Below are 17,508 nucleotides of genomic sequence, written 5' to 3'. Positions count from 1 at the left end.
TACATAGTTATTTATGTAAAATATAAATGTATTACATAGTTGCTTAAAAAAAAATAACCTGCCTATCAGTGAGTTGGTTACTTACTTAGTTAAGACATTAGCCTGTCAGTTAGACAGTATGGTGGTTAGTTAGTTACTTAGATAAAAGACTATGAAAATTGGCAAAACTGCATGAGCACAAAGCCACAAGACACCGTCACAGATGTATTTGTTTTTGTAGCACTTGTTTGAATATTTCAGTACATAAACGTCTGAACTGTGACAGTCGTCTGTATGAAACAGCTGAAAGTGAAAGTCCAAACATCCACTGTTAAGCTGTTCACTCTGAAGATTGGAAACGGAGAACACACACCTAAATACAAAATACACAAACAAAATAGTTAATTTTAAGACAATTTCTAACAGAAAATCACAGTATAACTTTTTCTTTTTTGTCAGTATTTAATTAATCCACGAGTCTATGATGATGAAGAATTCATGCAGAAAGAAAATAGAAAGTTTTGGAGGATCATCATTTGCACAACTTCATGTAGCCACGAGATACATGACTCGGCTTTGACCGACAGCAGGAAGTGGTGGCAGGTCGAGTGACGGGAATGTGTAACTTTACTTTCTAAGAATTCAGCGCTGAAGTTGTGGTAAGGTATTCTAATAACTGGAGGCAGATGAGACGGGGCAGCTGCGGCAGAAGGTGGTGACAATAAGCTGCAGTCAAGGCCCAAAGTTTCCAGCAGACCACAGAATAAACAGGAAGTTATAGAAATAGAAATCACCTGTTAGATCTTCTGCAGGCTAAAGACCAGGTTTGGGTTTTCATAGGTGAAGAAATTAGGCATGTGCTCTTGATCGGTGATGAAGCTGAAGTAGAAGAAATCCCCCTACTACTATACAACCCTTTGGTCTTTCGTCCCCCTTGTGAAACACTTTCTAACTCCTTGTTTTGATAAGCAATATGTAACCAGGGCTGCACAGTTAACTGTAATATTATTGAAACTGCCATATGTGCAAAATCCAAATGAACCAGAACCAAATCGCAATGTTTTGAAAGAGGAAAACTGTGTGAGAAAACAGCATTATAATGAGGTTCTGTAGCACTGAGGTACTGCAGAGACACCTAAAATCTTCAGATTAAAAGAAAACGAATATCACATCATCATGATTAGGGGTCCAAGAAGCGTTGCTCACTGCAGACAACTACTGTTTTTGTTCTGATTATTCTTTCTTTCTTATTTTTCTCTGTTAAAAGCATTTGTGTAGCAAAACCTGTGACTAAAATTCACCAAAATTGAGAATGCACTTAACTATCGCACTGAATTTCACCTCTAGGGGGCGCCACAAATGCATAAAGGTTATATTTCAAAATTAGCTGCATGAATTCGTAAAAAAATCGGTTTGCATGATCCCAGGTCAGGACTCAATCGGTGCATGAAATCTGGTAATGACTGACTTAACTTAGTGTGATTTATGACAACAAATCTAAATTTCTAGACTTTTCACAATCCAAACTTCAGCCGTACATCCTACAGAGCTGAAATTTCTTCAACACGTCTGCTGAATTGTGACTAAAGTCTGTCTGTCTGTTTGTAGTGAATGCACAACATGTTTTATTTCATGTTTTTTTTTTTATCATATTTCACAAAACATATTTCACAATGCACCCAAGAAAAGCAGGTTGGTGTGTGATTTTTTTCAGAATTGTTCCCCCAACAGTTAAAACTGTGCGAATTTTTAAAGTTATGTGACATCCCTGTCTATGATTTTCTGTTTGTGAGCTTCTTCCTGGCTCAGCAGCCAGTGGGCGGAGTCAGAGAGGGCAACGTGAACAGTGTGTCAGTAGCAGGTGGAATCCCCCCCCCCCCTCATGTACAGAATAATGACACTCACTGATCTGAAGGAAATCTCAAAAAGGCATAAAAACACTAATGTTTCATAATTTTAATCTTGGAAGTCGTCAGCATCTGGTCCTCTGCTCTAAAAACTCTAAAGACTCAATCTGCTTGCAGGTCTTTTAGTAGTTTTTTTTTTTTCTTTTTCAGTAAAACTGAACATTGTAAAGCAGAAATTATTATTCAGACAAATCGTTTCACATATTGCAAATTGCAGTTTAAGTCGTCTATAACTTTTTTTTTTTTACCATATTGTGCAACCTTATATGTAACTTTCATTATTATTATCAGCAGACACGGCAAATACTCTGTTACTGTACTTTAAGTAGAGTTTCCAGATATCTGTACTTCACCCCAGGATTTATTTTTCTGCCAGCTTTTTACTTTCACTCCCACATTTTTTTTTTTTTTTTTTTTTTTTTTTACCGCAGCAGAATGTTGCTTAGCAACCCGGAGACATGAGGACCGGCTCGTCTGTCTCTGTTCAGGAAGCTGTTGCTGTCCCATGGAGGAGGGGTCACATTATGGACAAATTCACTCGATACCACCGACACTTTTACTGTACAGGAGGTTTAATATGAGGACAAGTTACACACTTTACCTTCTAATCAAGACTCGGTCCGTATGGACAGACCAGGTAGGATAATGTCTGTGTTGACTTTACGGTCTGTGGTGCGAAGGTTCATGTTGTTGTCATAACGAGCCTATCAGCTGTAGACCGGCGCTTTTCCCAGATTAGACGAAGTTATAATTAATAACTGACAAAATAATTGCTAATTAGTAATTTGATCGGTTCTCTTAGTGACAAGACAGTTCAGCAACAACCGTTATAACCAGACGAGTGATTCATTGAGCAGAAGACAGATCGTAACCCGACCCATGTGACATTTTCAGAAAATGATTAAAAATATAAATAAATTGTCTAGAGCGATTTTCTGAGGGTCAAAACTTTCTATAAACTCTTCAACATCGTGCTCTACAGTTCATACCCAAATACATACACGGTAAATATGAATAAAAAGCCAAAATAAAAGGGAACGATGCGAAAGGTTGGTCTGATGTGCGTCACAACTAAATACTTAAAAAATTAGTTAAAAATCTCCAGCGCATTTGAACACGACAATAATTACATGAACACTAAGCGCAAAGGCTTAAGACTGTTTTCAGACAAATGTTGACCGGAAATATTTTTTACGAAGTGTGAAAAATCGGACATATATTAACGAGATATCGCGACGCGGAGAGACCAAAGTGGAAAACATGGACCATTTATGATCATTTCTATAATCAGTGGACCCTGAAGGATCTGTCCAATGAGCGACTTAATGTTTAAAGACGTTAGAAAAACGACTTTAATCACCGCTGCAAACACGTTCAAAAGTGAAAGTTTTTCTCACAGATGAAGACGTTCACGTTCAGATCATAATTCAAAGGTGGTCGCATCATTTAAAATGTGCAATAAAGGCATTTTGGAGCTGAAGTAGAGAAAACTAGCTGTAATGTAGTGAATCCATAGGGATTAGTTAACGCTGCGCAGTGATCTGTCTTATCAAGGTTGTTCTGTAGCCACGTGTGCGTACAGCTGTAGTGTTTGCGGAAGATGTAGTTTTTTTTTAGCTGTAGTGTGTGTACTGTGTATTCCCAGTGTACCTCAATGAAAATACTGCCAGAGTCTGATTACTGAACGTATAAACATGATTCAGTGTCTAATTCATTCACTCACCACGTGCTCATTAAAGGTGACTTTATACTTGCTCTAAACTTCTTGTGGATTTTCTGCCATAAAGTTTGTTGCCATTTCTGGCAGAAAGGCCTGAAAAATCACTAATTTCTCCCAATACACATCAGAGAGGTTGAAGCTAAGTACTCAGGACACAGCCGCTTTAAATTATTGACTTCCTGGAAGCTTCTTGTTGTCTTGTTCTACAGTTCATATTTAACCCCAAAAATAATTCCCCAATAGTTGTGACTTTGTGTAGAACTTAAATAAAAACGTGATGCAATGATTTGGGAAAGACAAGATATTTAATGTAGAGTCTTAACTTGCATTTGTAGATGCAGAGACCAACTGTGTTTACTGACAAAGGTTTTCCAAAGTGTTCCTGAGTCCATGTAGTGTCCTTTATACAGTGATGAGGGTTTTTAATGCAGTTTTTAATGCAGTGCTGCCTGAGGGGTCAAAGGTCACAGACATTCAGTGTAAGTTTTGCCCACAGTTCACAAAGCGGTGAACGTCACTCCATCCTTGCGTGTGAACGACGCGGGTGTTTTTGAGGATTCTACAGTTTTTCCAGTCTTTTGTTGCTTCCAACCTTTCTGATCCTTATCAAATTCAGAATGAGTGTACATGTAGAAAAAAAAAAAGTTTATCAGTTTGAACATTATACATCTTATCTTTGTTGTGTATTCAGTTGAATACAAGTCAAAAAGGATTTGCAATCACTGCATTCTGTTTTTATTTGTTTTACACTACCAGTGAAATATGACTTCAGAGAAAAACATTCACACTAATCACTGTCATCACATCACTCTCAGCCTGCAACAGAACAAAGTGACGACATCTGAACTGGTTAAAACAAAGTTTGATGTTGTAACTGCATTATATCTGGTTGAGGTCTTGGACGTTCAGACTGAATGTCAACCAGTTTTCAACTAGAAACTAGAAACTAACTGAACTTTGATCGCAGGGAGGAGATGATCTGCAGGATCCTGCTGCTCATCAAGCTGACCTCCTGTGTCTGTGGTTAGTTTACACCTTCACTTTATTATCCGTCAAGACAAAAGACAACACACACTTTGACACTTGAGTCTTTAAATGTGTGAGGAGGAAGGTCTCTACAGCACTGAGAGCATCACTAAACTCTCCACACAAACATCTCTAGATGGAGTTTAAAGTTGTCAGTTTGTCTGCTCCTCACTTTCCCTCTCTGTCTCCTCAACAGGAACATTTGTAGTGAATGTGACACAGACGTCCTATCAGGCAGAGGAGAACCACAACATCACACTGGAATGGACGTTCACAAACAAACCTGATGCTTCACTCCGCTCCCTTTACATCTTCTGTGACATGATGAATCCTCTCAAGAACCCAGGAGTGTTTCATCTACATGAAGGTGTTGAGGTCTCAGAGTCTCTGGATGAACAGTTTGCAGGACGAGTCCAGTGGGACAAAGACGTCCTCAGAGAAGGACGACTCAGACTTCATGTGTCCAGACTCAGGACTGAAGACTCGGGCCTGTATGTCTGTGAAGTGAGAATAAATTACAGCTGGGGCTCTGACAAGTGTCGCCTCAATATCACTGGTGAGTTGATTGAGCAGAAATTTCTAAACAGGTAAAATTCAGCAGCTTTTCTTTATGAGTAAGAATCTGAGAAGAAAAGTATTGAGGACTATAAATCCACAATCCTTCCACTTCCTGGAAATATGTTCTAACTGAGTCTGTTGTAGATATTCTGTTTTCTTTTATAGTGAAATGTTTTTTTCTCCACATGAATGAGTCAGATCAGTTTGGTCTCTTTACAGCAGCGAGGGATCAGCCTGAACCTGAGAGACCAAACCCAGAGAGTCGGGGACGGACCGTCCTCGACTGTGGACTGGGACTGACAGCAGCAGCTCTGCTGACTGTTTGGTACCTTTTCTAATCCAGAAGTGTCCACTGGTACACATGCTGGTTCGTGGTCCAGCATCACAAAAACTATCATACTGGAGCTGTGAGGTTTGAGCTTCTGTCCAGTATTTGTACTTTAAAGTAGTAATGGTGCATGCAAAAATGAGTACTGCAGTCCAAATAGTGAGTTGGTCTTTAAAGAGGTCATAATCCTACGTTGTACGAAATCTATGGTCGAAGCATTTCCCACTGCTCCCTCCTAACTGGCCACAGCAGAGACAGACAGGCTGCAGTAACACTGTAAGAGTGCAGGACGTGTGCAGCGTCTTAAATTAAAACTGCTGGAGATGGACGATGTTTCCCAGGTTGAAGGAGGACTGACCACGGTGCGACTTTTTCACTTATGAACTCAGCTATTTTTCCCACACAAATTGCCAAAAACACAACCTACTGCCACACTACTGTTTGTTCTTATATCATATCGTGTAAGGTAAGGTGTGGGATTTTAAAAGCGTGGCATTATCCAGTGAAGGATCAGTTGATGTCAGACTCTGAATGTTGACTCAGGAAGCAAACAGGAAGTGCGGCAACGTCTGAGAATTCTGCTGGGATTTACAGGATCAACGTGGATTTTTGTTTTACACTAGTTCAGGTCGTAAAAAGCTGTGAAACTTTCAGAAGAAGTAAGAATTAACCAAGAAGATTCTGGCTACATTAGCTGTACTAGTGCAGTACTAGAATAACACACGTCAGGAGTCTCCATATGTTTGTATGTGTTTTAATTAATTTGTTGTTTCATTCATTCTCTTTGTCATACTGTATAAAAAATATTCATTTGGGCAAATCTGTCTGATGCCATGTGATGCTTGAGATCCCATGATGTCATTTTTTAATATTTTCCTTCTTTTTGAAAAACATTATATTGTAATTATAGCTTGTTCAGAGAAAAAGAGAGAGAACACCGGGGCGAACAAGGGGCAAACAAGAACATTATCTACCTCTTCCCATCCCTCCCTTCACATATAGGCAGGAGAAAGTAACTGTGTTACTTCACTACATGATACTGTGGTCATCCAGTTATACAAGTACGTTGTTTTCAGAAATAGACTGAGGCAGATGTTTTATTGAAAAAAGTCTTTGAGGTGTCATGGAGAAGTGAGTCCAAAAAAAATGGATATACGGTGAAATAAATACAAAAGTCTAGGCAAAGTCACGATTTGTGTGGCATTAATTTGTCCGTTCATTGATGGGGGAGTGTTCACCAGTATTCAGTATCACTCTGAAGTTTATCAGTCAGAACTCTTTGGTTTAATTTTAAAAGCAGGTCTGATTGTTTGATTGTGGCTCCTTTGGGCAGTGACTTAAACTGAGAGATTGCTGAGTTGAGTTTAACATTATAGGAATAAATCACTTTATGAACTGCACTGATGTGTTTCTGCCACAAGATGGAGCCAGAGATGTGTTAACAATATTCATTGAAGTCACTTGTGTTAATTACAGAAACTTTTTAAGTTTATAAAGATTGAAAGAAGACAATAATCTTGTTCTTGTGTTGAATTGTGTTTTGGGTAGTTATAAGTATGGAAACACTTCATATTGATACATGATTATTACTATTAATATCATTATTTTAAACACTTGAACCTGCTGCTGCAGCCCTTCAAACTATCCAGTTCTCCTGTGTTCCAGGTCTTCTGAATAACTTAGTATTAAAGGTGCAGTTTAAATAAAGTAATAATAACTAGTAACTAATTTCATCTAATAGTCAACAAATTCACAAAAAATATTGTTTTACAGAATACACATGTCATATTGGTAAATCTGGAATATAAATATTGTCTGCATTTAGAAATGAGAATGTAACTGCACATGAACACAATATTGTGTTTTTATATCTGATATCTTGGTCTTTAAGTTGCATCAGTGGAGTAAAACAGTAAATGATGATCTATACCTGACTCAATAAATCTAAACTGTGACTAAAACACAATAAATCTTGACCACAGGATCGTGTAATAATAAGAACAACATAAACAGATGATGTATATTATGTTTGTCTTCCGTCAGGAGTAACAAGTGAGACCACAGGAAAGAACCAAATTGGTGGAACATTTGTCTTATTAAGGTACACAGTTGGGTTATTCAAATGATCAGCTCATCATCAAGCCTCTGCAGAAGCCCGATAGCAGCCTGATCATTAGAATCAGTTGTGTTGGAGCAGGGAAACATCTAAACATGCAGAGCAGTAATACCTGAAAACCAGGATTGTGAAACACTGCAGTAGAAGGAAGGGGTGGAACCTGAAGGCACCATCCGTCACAAGAAGAGGAAGAGGTAAAACTTAGTATCACAACGCAGGGTGCAGTTTTGTCTACAGTGTTTACCGGAATATCAAAGAAAGTGAAAATACTTGTGTGGGTGCAGTTAGCACTGCGGTGAGGATGATAGTATGAAAGGGGCCATTTCTCGTAATACGGTGATGAAGGGGAGGGGATATGTTAGTGTTATTACAACTACAGATGTCAGAGCTTCAACAAAACACTCATTTCTCTAGTTCTGTCCTGAGGCGTGTTACCAAGAAAGAGGCTCAACGAATCGCATGAACTGCTCAACAAAACCTAAACCCCCAGTCATAATGGGTATCACGATGGTGGTTTTCAGCTTTCTTTGTTAACTCAGGGTTTCGTCTTCAGACTCTGTGCGTGCTCACATAAGTGAGGCGATCAGGAGCCGAACACTTCTATCAAAATGATCAAGTTGTTATAATTAAGAGCTGTGGAAAATATTTTAGGGCAAAAAGCAACACTGTTGCTACAAATACAGCAGGAGAAGAATAATGCTGTCAGAAAGTTACTGAGTGAAATACTTGTATATAAAGTTCTTTAAAGCAGTGTTCCTCAACCCTGGTCCTCAGAGCTTCACTGTCCTGCATGTTTTATATGTTTCCCTGCTCCAACACACCTGATTCAAATGATCAGCTCGTCATCGAGCCTCTGCAGAAGCCTGACAACAACCTGATCATTTGAATCAGGTGTGTTGGAGCAGAGAAACACCTAAGACATGCAGGACAGTGGGCCCTGAGGACCAGGGTTGGGGGACACTGCTTTAAAGGATTCTAGGAGGAGGAGCAGCACCGATCATGTGACCTGGAAGCATGACAATAGGGAGGGAACCTGAAAGTGAAAGTGTTCAGGCTTCATTTTGTGTCGACAGATCAGATCACATGCAGGAGAAGTGAACACTGATGCAGGGTGAGTTTATGATTTTTATATTATATTTTATTATTTTACTCCCTCCCTAAGTCGTGTGTGTGTGTGTGTGTTTGTAACTCGTTGTTCTTGTGTCTGACTCTCAGGGGCGGTTTTTGATATGGGTTTCAGAATTAACGTCTTCCATCATGACTGTTAAAAATTTTACCAGACAACCAGGCACATTCATTGCTACCTGTAATGTAGGGCCTACTAGTACTTGCTCAAGAGTGAGGGGGGGTTTAATTCTACGCCAAAGATCGCCCATATATTTAGGCGAGAGAAATATCTCTTATCTGGTAACTCTGCTTATTATGGCCTACTGTAAGTAGCCAGGCTGACTGGAGCGGCAACTAATAACCAGCTCGCAAAATAAAACAGAACAAAAACAAACAAACACAAAATCACCAGTCATCATGATACAAACTTATGATTTCCACCGATGTGTTTTCTAAATTCTATCACCCATATGTGAGAAGTGAGCACCTTCAGTGCTCCTGCTGCTGTGCTGAAGTCTCACACACAACCTGTCGAAGGGGATCCAGGCCTTCTCCCTGATCCAGCCTCGGCTGTAGGCAGGCATCTAATAGTGTAACCATACCATAGGTTGGCCATATTAATCGCGTCAGTAATTGCTTCCAAATAAAGCACATTTAATTCGTAGTATTATCAAACCAGGCCCATAATGTCACAATTAATTGTTTCTGGGTTGTGCGAAATCGCAGAAAAAAACCTATACAAAATGACAATTGTCATCTACTTTTTTATTTTTACTCCATCAACCATTGACTAGAACAGCACTCATTGAGATGGGTTGAGAAATAAAAGTTAGTGGTTTTTAACCAGAAACGTGTATCTGTTCACAGGTCCATGTGTGTATAAAAAATAACAACAGACTGAAAACATGCAGTTTCCCCAGAAGGGATTAATAAAGTACAGATTTCTTTTCTTTTCTTTCTGAGCCCCATCGCTCTAACAGTATTACTGTACCGCTTGAAAATCAAACAGTGTTGATAATGCTTCATAAATTCAGTGTCACAAAAATCAGATAACAGAGACACATAAAAAAGGACAAAGAAAAGAAAATCAATACAAATAGATAAATAGATAGTAACAATTGGGTAGTAAGAAAAACAGAAAATAAAACTGATATATGTTAAAAATTTCTGAGTGCTCTTCTTGTAAAATATCAATAGTGTTTCATAGCACTGTGTGTTGTGCAAAGTGCAGTCATGTTAATTGTGCAATTTAGGAATGCCTTATTTTAATTTTATCTGCCTTCTATACTGTAATAATTGTTGTATTTATGTCTTATTTTGACTTCTGTGTGCGCTTGTTTTATATTTAATAGTTCTTTTTTCTGTTTATAGCCTATGTAAGTTATCTGGTTAAATTCAGACACAGGGGGTGTTTGCCCAGGGCACCAAATAGGCTAGGACTGCCCCTGCTGACTCTTAAACAAATTCGTGCTCTGAGCTCACAGTCAGTGCTCCTGTTTGTCCTCTCAGACTGACCTCAGAACAGAAGATGAGTGTTTGTGTGGAGGAAGACGAGGACAGAGCAGAGTCTCCAGTGTCCAGCTGTCTGTCTCTGAAGAGTGACCGGTCCAAAGATTTTATTCTAAACTTCAGTGCTGAACCTGGACCCTCATACACAAAGTAAGAGTCTGTTTTTACTGTAAAATCTGAAAGAATATGCTTCACCTAGATGTGTGATTTTGTCATATTTGTCCTATAAATATTTTATTGGTTTGAGTCTTCCTCAGATCAGCTGTTATGACCAATCAGATTCATGTTGAATTAGTTCAAAATGTTTATCAGTTGGTCATTGATCACCTTGATTCTGGTTTTGACAGTTTAAGTTGAAAGTATGATGAAGAAAATGTACGTGGACCTTTGAGCTCAGATTTTGTCCACCATCTGTTGTTCCTGAAGCTGAAGAACAGAAAAGCTTTCTGTGGATAAAAAAATGATATTTTCCTTCATTTAATAGTTGAAAGCAGAAAGTGACAGAAAACATAAAGGTCTGGACTCGAACCTGACACCACTGTTACATGCTCTGTGTCTACTGGTTTACCAAACTTTTTAAACCACTTCAGACCCCAGTCCAAACCTCAGCTGTCCAGAGGGGCTATCAAACAGTAAAGGATATAATCAGCTGTCTTTAATGGGGGACTTTTATTGTGAAGGATCTGTGGGAAGTGTTGAGAAAAGTAATGTTCTCTGTAACATTTTCTGACAAGTCATTGTAGTGATGAAGAAATGTCTTCACAGAGAGGGGAAGAGGAGTCACGTTTGTGAGGTGGAGCAGCCATCCTGCTGTGTTTTGTGTCAGGACGTCCTGAAGGATCCAGTCTCTACCAGCTGTGGACACTGGTTCTGCAGACAGTGCATCAGCTCATACTGGGACCAGTCTGCTTCATCAGGAGACTCCCCCTGTCCCCAGTGTGGAGACAGATCCAGAACAAGAGCTGAACAAAGTAAGACTACACATGTGTCTGCTGATGTGTTCCTGTGTGAAAACACGGCTTGTTTTAATGCAGTTGTTGTGTCTTACAGCACGGTCAGTTCACATCTTTATGAATATCAGTACATTTAAAGTCCAACTGAAATTTAACTGCTTGTTTTTTTCTGCTCTGTATCACCTGTCCTGTGTTCTCCTTTGGGAGTTAGAAGTAACTAAACTTTCCCCGCTACTCGGACAAGGCTGACTGAAGAAAAATACGTTTGTTATGAATAAATAACTCTGCAACATTGCTCGTATAATATCTGGAGAATTTTTTGCCCTTCATTCTTTTGAGTTGGTGTTGTCTAGCAGATGAGCAGCTCATGCACTGGGGTCTTACAGGGGGTGGATACTTCCCTCTGATTGGGCGCTGAGAGCTTAGATTTTCTCTTTCCTCAAGAAGACAAACCAAGACCGAAGCCTGTTAGAAAGAACTATTGAACTGTGTGTAAAGCAGTAACATCAAACATCTCATTTTATTTGTATAGTCCAATATCACAAATAAGAATTTTCCTCACTGATGTTCCCTTGAAACGTGACTTTATATCTTTTACTTCCATATATTTTCTTATGTTATGGTTTCTTGGTAATGAATAATGAGCTGTTCTTCTCTTTCAGCAGATCGTGGTCTGCAGGAGGTTTTAGATGAATATAAGATCAGTCTGAGGAGGAGATGTGAACATGTGACTGAAGGAACCGATGGAACAGGAAGTGGAACCCTCCTCAACAGGATCTACACTGAGCTCTACATCACAGAGGGACAGAGTGAAGAGGTTAATACCCAACATGAGGTGAGACAGCTGGAGACAACGTCCAAGAAGAAGACCCCCTATGACACTCCAGTCAAGTGTCACGACATCTTTAAAGCCTCACCTGACCAACAGAGACACATCAGAGTCGTTCTGACCAACGGCGTCGCTGGAGTTGGAAAAACCTTCTCAGTGCAGAAGTTCACTCTGGACTGGGCAGAGGGTTTGGAAAACCAAGATGTCAGTCTGCTGATTCTGCTTTCGTTCAGGGAGCTGAACTTGATCAAAGATGAGCAGTACAGTCTTCTCAGTCTGCTCCAAGTTTTCCATCCAACATTACAGAAGGTCACAGCAGAGAAGCTGGCTGTCTGTAAACTTGTGTTCATCTTTGACGGCCTGGATGAAAGCAGACTTTCACTGGATTTCAACAACAGTCAGGTTGTGTCTGATGTCACACAGAAGTCATCAGTCAACGTGCTGCTGACAAACCTCATCAAGGGGAATCTGCTTCCCTCGGCTCTGGTCTGGATAACTTCCAGACCTGCGGCGGCCAATCAGATCCCTCCTTCATGTGTTGACAGGGTAACAGAAGTACGAGGCTTCACTGACACCCAGAAGGAGGAGTACTTCAGGAGGAGGTTCAGTGATGAAGATCTGTCCAGCAGAATCATCTCACACATCAAGACATCCAGGAGCCTCCACATCATGTGTCTGATCCCAGTCTTCTGCTGGATCACTGCTACAGTTCTGGAGGACATGTTGACTACAGAGCAGAGAGGAGAGCTGCCCAAGACCCTGACTGACCTGTACTCACACTTCCTGCTGGTTCAGACAAATAGGAAGAACAAGAAGTACCATGAGGGACAAGAGACAAGTCCACAGGAGCTGACGGAGGCTGACAGGGAAGTTCTTCTGAAGCTGGGGAGGCTGGCGTTTGAACAGCTGAAGGAAGGAAACATCATGTTCTACCAAGAAGACCTGGAGCGATGTGGTCTGGATGTCACAGAGGCCTCGGTGTACTCAGGAGTTTGTACAGAGATCTTCAAAAGAGAGAGTGTGATCTTCCAGAAAACAGTCTACTGCTTTGTTCATCTGAGCGTTCAGGAGTTTCTGGCTGCAGTCTACATGTTCCACTGTTACACCAACAGGAACACACAGGTACTGGAGGACTTCCTGGGGGAAAAATGTGTTGATTCAACTCTGGATGCCTTCTTGATGGCAGCAATGGAGAAATCCCTCAAAAGTAAAAATGGTCACCTGGACCTGTTCGTCCGCTTCCTTCATGGCCTCTCTCTGGAGTCCAACCAGAGACTCTTAGGAGTCCTGCTGGGTCAGACAGACAACGGTCCAGAAATCATCCAGACAGCCATCAACAACCTGAAGGAGATGAACATTTATTCCTCTCCTGACAGAAACATCAACATCTTCCACTGTCTGACGGAGATGAACGACCTCTCAGTACATCAGGAGATCCAAGAGTTCCTGAAGTCAAAGAACCGATCAGAGAAGGAACTCTGTGATATCCACTGTTCAGCTCTGGCCTACATGCTGCAGATGTCAGAGGACGTTCTGGATGAGTTGGACGTGCAGAAGTACAACACATCAGCGGAGGGACGGTGGAGTCTGATTCCAGCTGTGAGGAACTGCAGAAAGGCTCGGTAAGTCCAGATGTGATTCACATTATAAAGCAAAGCTGAAGATGAAGATAGATCAACTATATTGATCCCACATTGGAGAAATTCACTCAGTATGGCAGATCAAGGATAGAAAGAACACGTAGAAAAGGAGAGACTAATAAATAGAGATGTTATCTGTATTCACAGACTTATTGACTGTGGACTCACAGAGGCTCACTGTGAAATTGTGGCCTCAGCTCTGAAGTCCAACCCCTCCCGCCTGACTGAGCTCGACCTGCGTAACAACTTCCTGGAGGATTCAGGAGTGAAGCTTCTGTCAACCGGTCTGGACAGTCCAAACTGTAGACTGGAGACTCTGAGGTCAGTTGTGTTTTGTTCTGTGCTTATCTACAAAATTTAAATCCACAACAGAAAGTTTGTCTGTAAACAGTGGTATATCCCAAAGCTCAAGATGTTCACTGTTAAAGACCGTTCTTTTTAAAGTTTGTCGCATTATTTCACCTTTTCCATCTGCTCATGTATCTCTAAAGTCCGTAAACAGCCTTTTTTCAGCTTTGTGGATTAAAAAGTTCAGTATTTGCCTCCCGGATGTAATATAGAAGTGTAAAGGAAAAAATGTGGGGGAAAAAATTGGCTGCAGTGTCTGGGCTTAGCCCCAAATCCTCTCAACTCCTAGATCTGCCCCTGTTTGGGGACATTAAACATCACCTCAGTGTTGATGTGCTTTGTGATCTGCATAGAGTCTGTTTTTAGAATAAAGTGTCAGATTTTATTAAATTTTAAATGTTATATCTGTATCTGTATTCACAGACTTATTGACTGTGGACTCACAGAGGCTCACTGTGAAATTGTGGCCTCAGCTCTGAAGTCCAACGCCTCCCACCTGACTGAGCTCGACCTGAGTTGCAATGACCTGTTTGATTCAGGGGTGAAGCTTCTGTCAGCCGGTCTGGAGAGTCCAAACTGTAGACTGGAGACTCTGAGGTCAGTTCAGCTTTTTTTTTCTGTGTTTTTCTGAACATGAATCACAACAACCAAAGTTTTTCCGTCTGAACAGTTTGGCTCCAAATACAGTCTGTAGTCAAACTGGATTCATGTCAGTCAGAAGGATTTATACAACAATGTGCTGAGACAGACTCAGAGACAGAGTGTGTGAAGCAGATGTTTAAATGCAGACATATGAAGTGTCTTTAGTTGAGTCTGATCTGAACTTCAACATGCAATGATGCTTCCAGACAGGAAATGATAGTGAAAGTCTTATTTATTACCTTCTGGAACTCTGTAGTAAACATCTGTCTTAGTATTGCTTTAAAATACTATCAGAGAAATGTTGAACTGCACATTTAAAACCATCATATAACAAGAAAAATCTACACAAGATAATTCACTCTGAAACTCACGATTTTCCCCTTATTTTCTACATCAAGTTTTTTTATTGATTAAAATGAAAATGAAAAAAAATGAATGATTAAATGAATAAATAAACTCCATTTCAACTGTCTGACAAAAACAAATATATTCACTATTTTTCTTCAGCATTCTGATGAAGCTGTATGATGTTCACACTGACTGAACTGTTTAACTGTAAAGTGACATCATTTATTCTTTATTCAGATTGAGGGACTGCAGGCTGTCAAAGACCAGCTGTGATTCTCTGGTCTCAGCTCTGAAGTCCAATCCCTCCCATCTGAGAGAGCTGGACCTGAGAGACAACGGGCTGCAGGATTCGGATGTGAAGCTGCTACTTGATCTTGTGGAGAGTCCACGCAACAGACTGGAGACTCTGACGTCAGTGGAGGGGCGGAGTCAGTCCCTGCTGGTTTCAGCGGTGTTGAACTGAACACGGTTTGTATCAAAGCAAAGACTCAGTGTTTCCTGCTTTTCCTTGGTGAAGCTGTGACAGGAGGATGGTGATGGGCTTCAGGATTGGACGGAAAGAAAGGGAGAACAGTCAGCAAATCACAGGAGTCAGAAGCTCGTTGTGATAATGTGTTTGAGTTGATGTGAAGACGACTGTTGTTGTTGTTTTCATGTCAACAGGAGACAAACCCAACCCAAGACAAACCCAAGGAGATGATTTGATGGATGGACTGATGGTAAACATGCTGCCAGAGTGGTAGGAGTATTTAACCCCATTATTTAATCCGGAACTGGATACTTGAACTGAACTTGAACTGAGTTTGAAACCATTTGGACTGAATTTGGATTGAAGTGTTAGAGATTGTATCCTTTCATAACTGTCATGATTTATGGTGTATGGTACATGATATTTCACTTCATCTTGAAATGGTGACATTAATCTAATACCTGTGAAAGAGAAAAATGAGTTAACTCGAGAAAATAACCAAACCAAAATAGGAACAAGCTAAAACAAGATAGTTAAAGACCAGTCTAACAATAAATAAAACAATCTAAATTAAAGGAGCCATCTAACCAGGATGAGTTATCAAGTCTTAACTATTCCTTACATAGTATAAAGAACCCTAAGGAGGGAAAAGTGTTTTTTGGAGTCTGCTTCGATTCCCAGTCATGTGACTTGAGTTCACAGGTATTTTCATGTTTGTCCTGTAATATTTAAAAAGTATATGTAATATTCAAACCGAGAACAGCTTTAAACAGCGGTAAATGCATCATTAAAGTGAGCAGTGAACATCTCATCTCAACAACCTGGCTAGATCACCATGGTAACTGATGCTAACCCTAAATTTCAGATTAAAATTCATTATATAAGCAAACCTGTCGACTTGTCTATCAGTGATAAAGGCTTGTGCAGTTGCAGCAGCAAAAACTGTATGTGTCGCTTTGCCAGGGGAACCTTAATGCATCCAGTTGTGGATGTAGAAAATCCTTTTCCCTGTTTGCTTCAGGTCATATTAAGACTTTAAATTATAACTGATATTGTAGCTTATAGAGCAGTGATTAGAAAATGGATTTATCTCGTGATCACAGATAATATTCAGTTTCAATAAAACTGATTTAACTTTGATTTTTGTGTATCTTATATCTCGTGTGCTGCCACTAGAGGGCAGTGTGACCTTGGTAGTTATTCTTGTTGAAGACAGTCAGCTTTTGGAAGTTTAACTTGGTGCAGGAGATGGCAGCTGCAACATGACAAAAGTCCCATGACAGATCCCAAAAATCATGGTTAAAAACAACAAATGAGAAAGAAAACAAAATTTGCAATGAAATAGTATGACAATGAATGCATTTACACTTAGGAGCGTCTAAAACATGCAGGGCAGTGTGTCTTGTTGTCCAGGGTAGAGAAACACTGCATTATAGGAATAAATCACTTTATAAACTGCAATGATGTATTTCTGCCACAAGATGAAGGTTAAACTCTTAACATGAGGCAACGTGTGTGTTTGGTTCAGTGTTCACTGAGCTGCTGGCTGCAGAGACACATGAAGACACTGTACACTGTAAGTCTTAGTGATCAAATCTTTTTTTGTTTTTTGCTCAGATTTGATGTTTAATATTTAATAAATATTATTGTATTTAACATTACATTATTATGGTGGTGACCAAAGACACAGAGAGGCTGCTACATCAAAGCTAAGAAGATTTTTCAATAAATTACTGATCTGATCTGTGACTCAAAACGGTCGGTCATTGCATGACAATATACTTTTAAATATTATAATAATATGCACTGAAAGCACTTGTGATTATTATAGACACAGAACAATGTATTTTTAAGTTTAGAAAGATTGAAAGAAGACAATAATCTTGACAGTCTTGAGTAGATAAACAGTAAATTTTCATTTTTGGGTGTACCATCCCTTTAATGTCGACAGAGGTTACTTTCAGTTTTGTCTCTATGCGCACTGTCACTGCAGCAAACAGTGAAACACCAAGACCGGTTATAACCAGAC

General features: G+C 39.9%; 2 protein-coding genes across 3 annotated transcripts; both read left to right on the top strand.

Annotated features, from left to right (window-relative positions):
• Positions 1–2,025: 2,025 nt before the first annotated feature.
• LOC146305347 (uncharacterized) lies at positions 2,026–6,033 on the top strand. The gene is made up of 4 exons (XM_084712924.1): positions 2,026–2,523; positions 4,574–4,629; positions 4,829–5,188; positions 5,410–6,033. Exons 2-4 carry the CDS (start codon positions 4,581–4,583, stop codon positions 5,526–5,528), a joined length of 528 nt encoding a protein of 175 aa, XP_084569050.1. The 5' UTR covers positions 2,026–2,523; positions 4,574–4,580; the 3' UTR covers positions 5,529–6,033.
• Positions 6,034–8,663: 2,630 nt separating this feature from the next.
• Positions 8,664–16,514, top strand: LOC146305346 (protein NLRC3-like). 2 transcript variants are annotated; one of them, XM_084712762.1, is made up of 7 exons: positions 8,664–8,745; positions 10,251–10,400; positions 11,016–11,221; positions 11,869–13,654; positions 13,820–13,993; positions 14,444–14,617; positions 15,248–16,514. In XM_084712762.1, the coding sequence occupies exons 2-7, from the start codon at positions 10,270–10,272 to the stop codon at positions 15,471–15,473; spliced, it is 2,697 nt and encodes an 898-aa protein (XP_084568888.1). In that variant the 5' UTR covers positions 8,664–8,745; positions 10,251–10,269; the 3' UTR covers positions 15,474–16,514. The 2 variants fall into 2 exon arrangements, with proteins under 2 accessions (XP_084568888.1, XP_084568886.1); XM_084712760.1 differs by having other exon boundaries at positions 11,866–13,654.
• The last annotated feature ends 994 nt before the right edge of the window (positions 16,515–17,508 follow it).

Source organism: Lutjanus erythropterus, chromosome 23 (assembly GCF_056507025.1).
Source record: "Lutjanus erythropterus isolate fLutEry1 chromosome 23, fLutEry1.hap2, whole genome shotgun sequence".
Lineage (NCBI taxonomy): Eukaryota > Metazoa > Chordata > Actinopteri > Lutjaniformes > Lutjanidae > Lutjanus > Lutjanus erythropterus.
This window is presented reverse-complemented; position numbering and strand designations above follow the sequence as displayed.

Excerpts from the sequence above, each read along its gene's own strand:
- LOC146305346 (XM_084712760.1), top strand. The coding sequence starts at position 10,270 with ATGAGTGTTTGTGTGGAGGAAGACGAGGACAGAGCAGAGTCTCCAGTG. Across the intron at positions 10,401-11,015 it reads CCTGGACCCTCATACACAAA|AGAGGGGAAGAGGAGTCACG; the intron begins GTAAGAGTCTGT and ends ATGTCTTCACAG. Across the intron at positions 13,994-14,443 it reads TGTAGACTGGAGACTCTGAG|ACTTATTGACTGTGGACTCA; the intron begins GTCAGTTGTGTT and ends CTGTATTCACAG.
- LOC146305347 (XM_084712924.1), top strand. The coding sequence starts at position 4,581 with ATGATCTGCAGGATCCTGCTGCTCATCAAGCTGACCTCCTGTGTCTGT. Across the intron at positions 4,630-4,828 it reads GCTGACCTCCTGTGTCTGTG|GAACATTTGTAGTGAATGTG; the intron begins GTTAGTTTACAC and ends TCTCCTCAACAG. Across the intron at positions 5,189-5,409 it reads GTGTCGCCTCAATATCACTG|CAGCGAGGGATCAGCCTGAA; the intron begins GTGAGTTGATTG and ends GTCTCTTTACAG.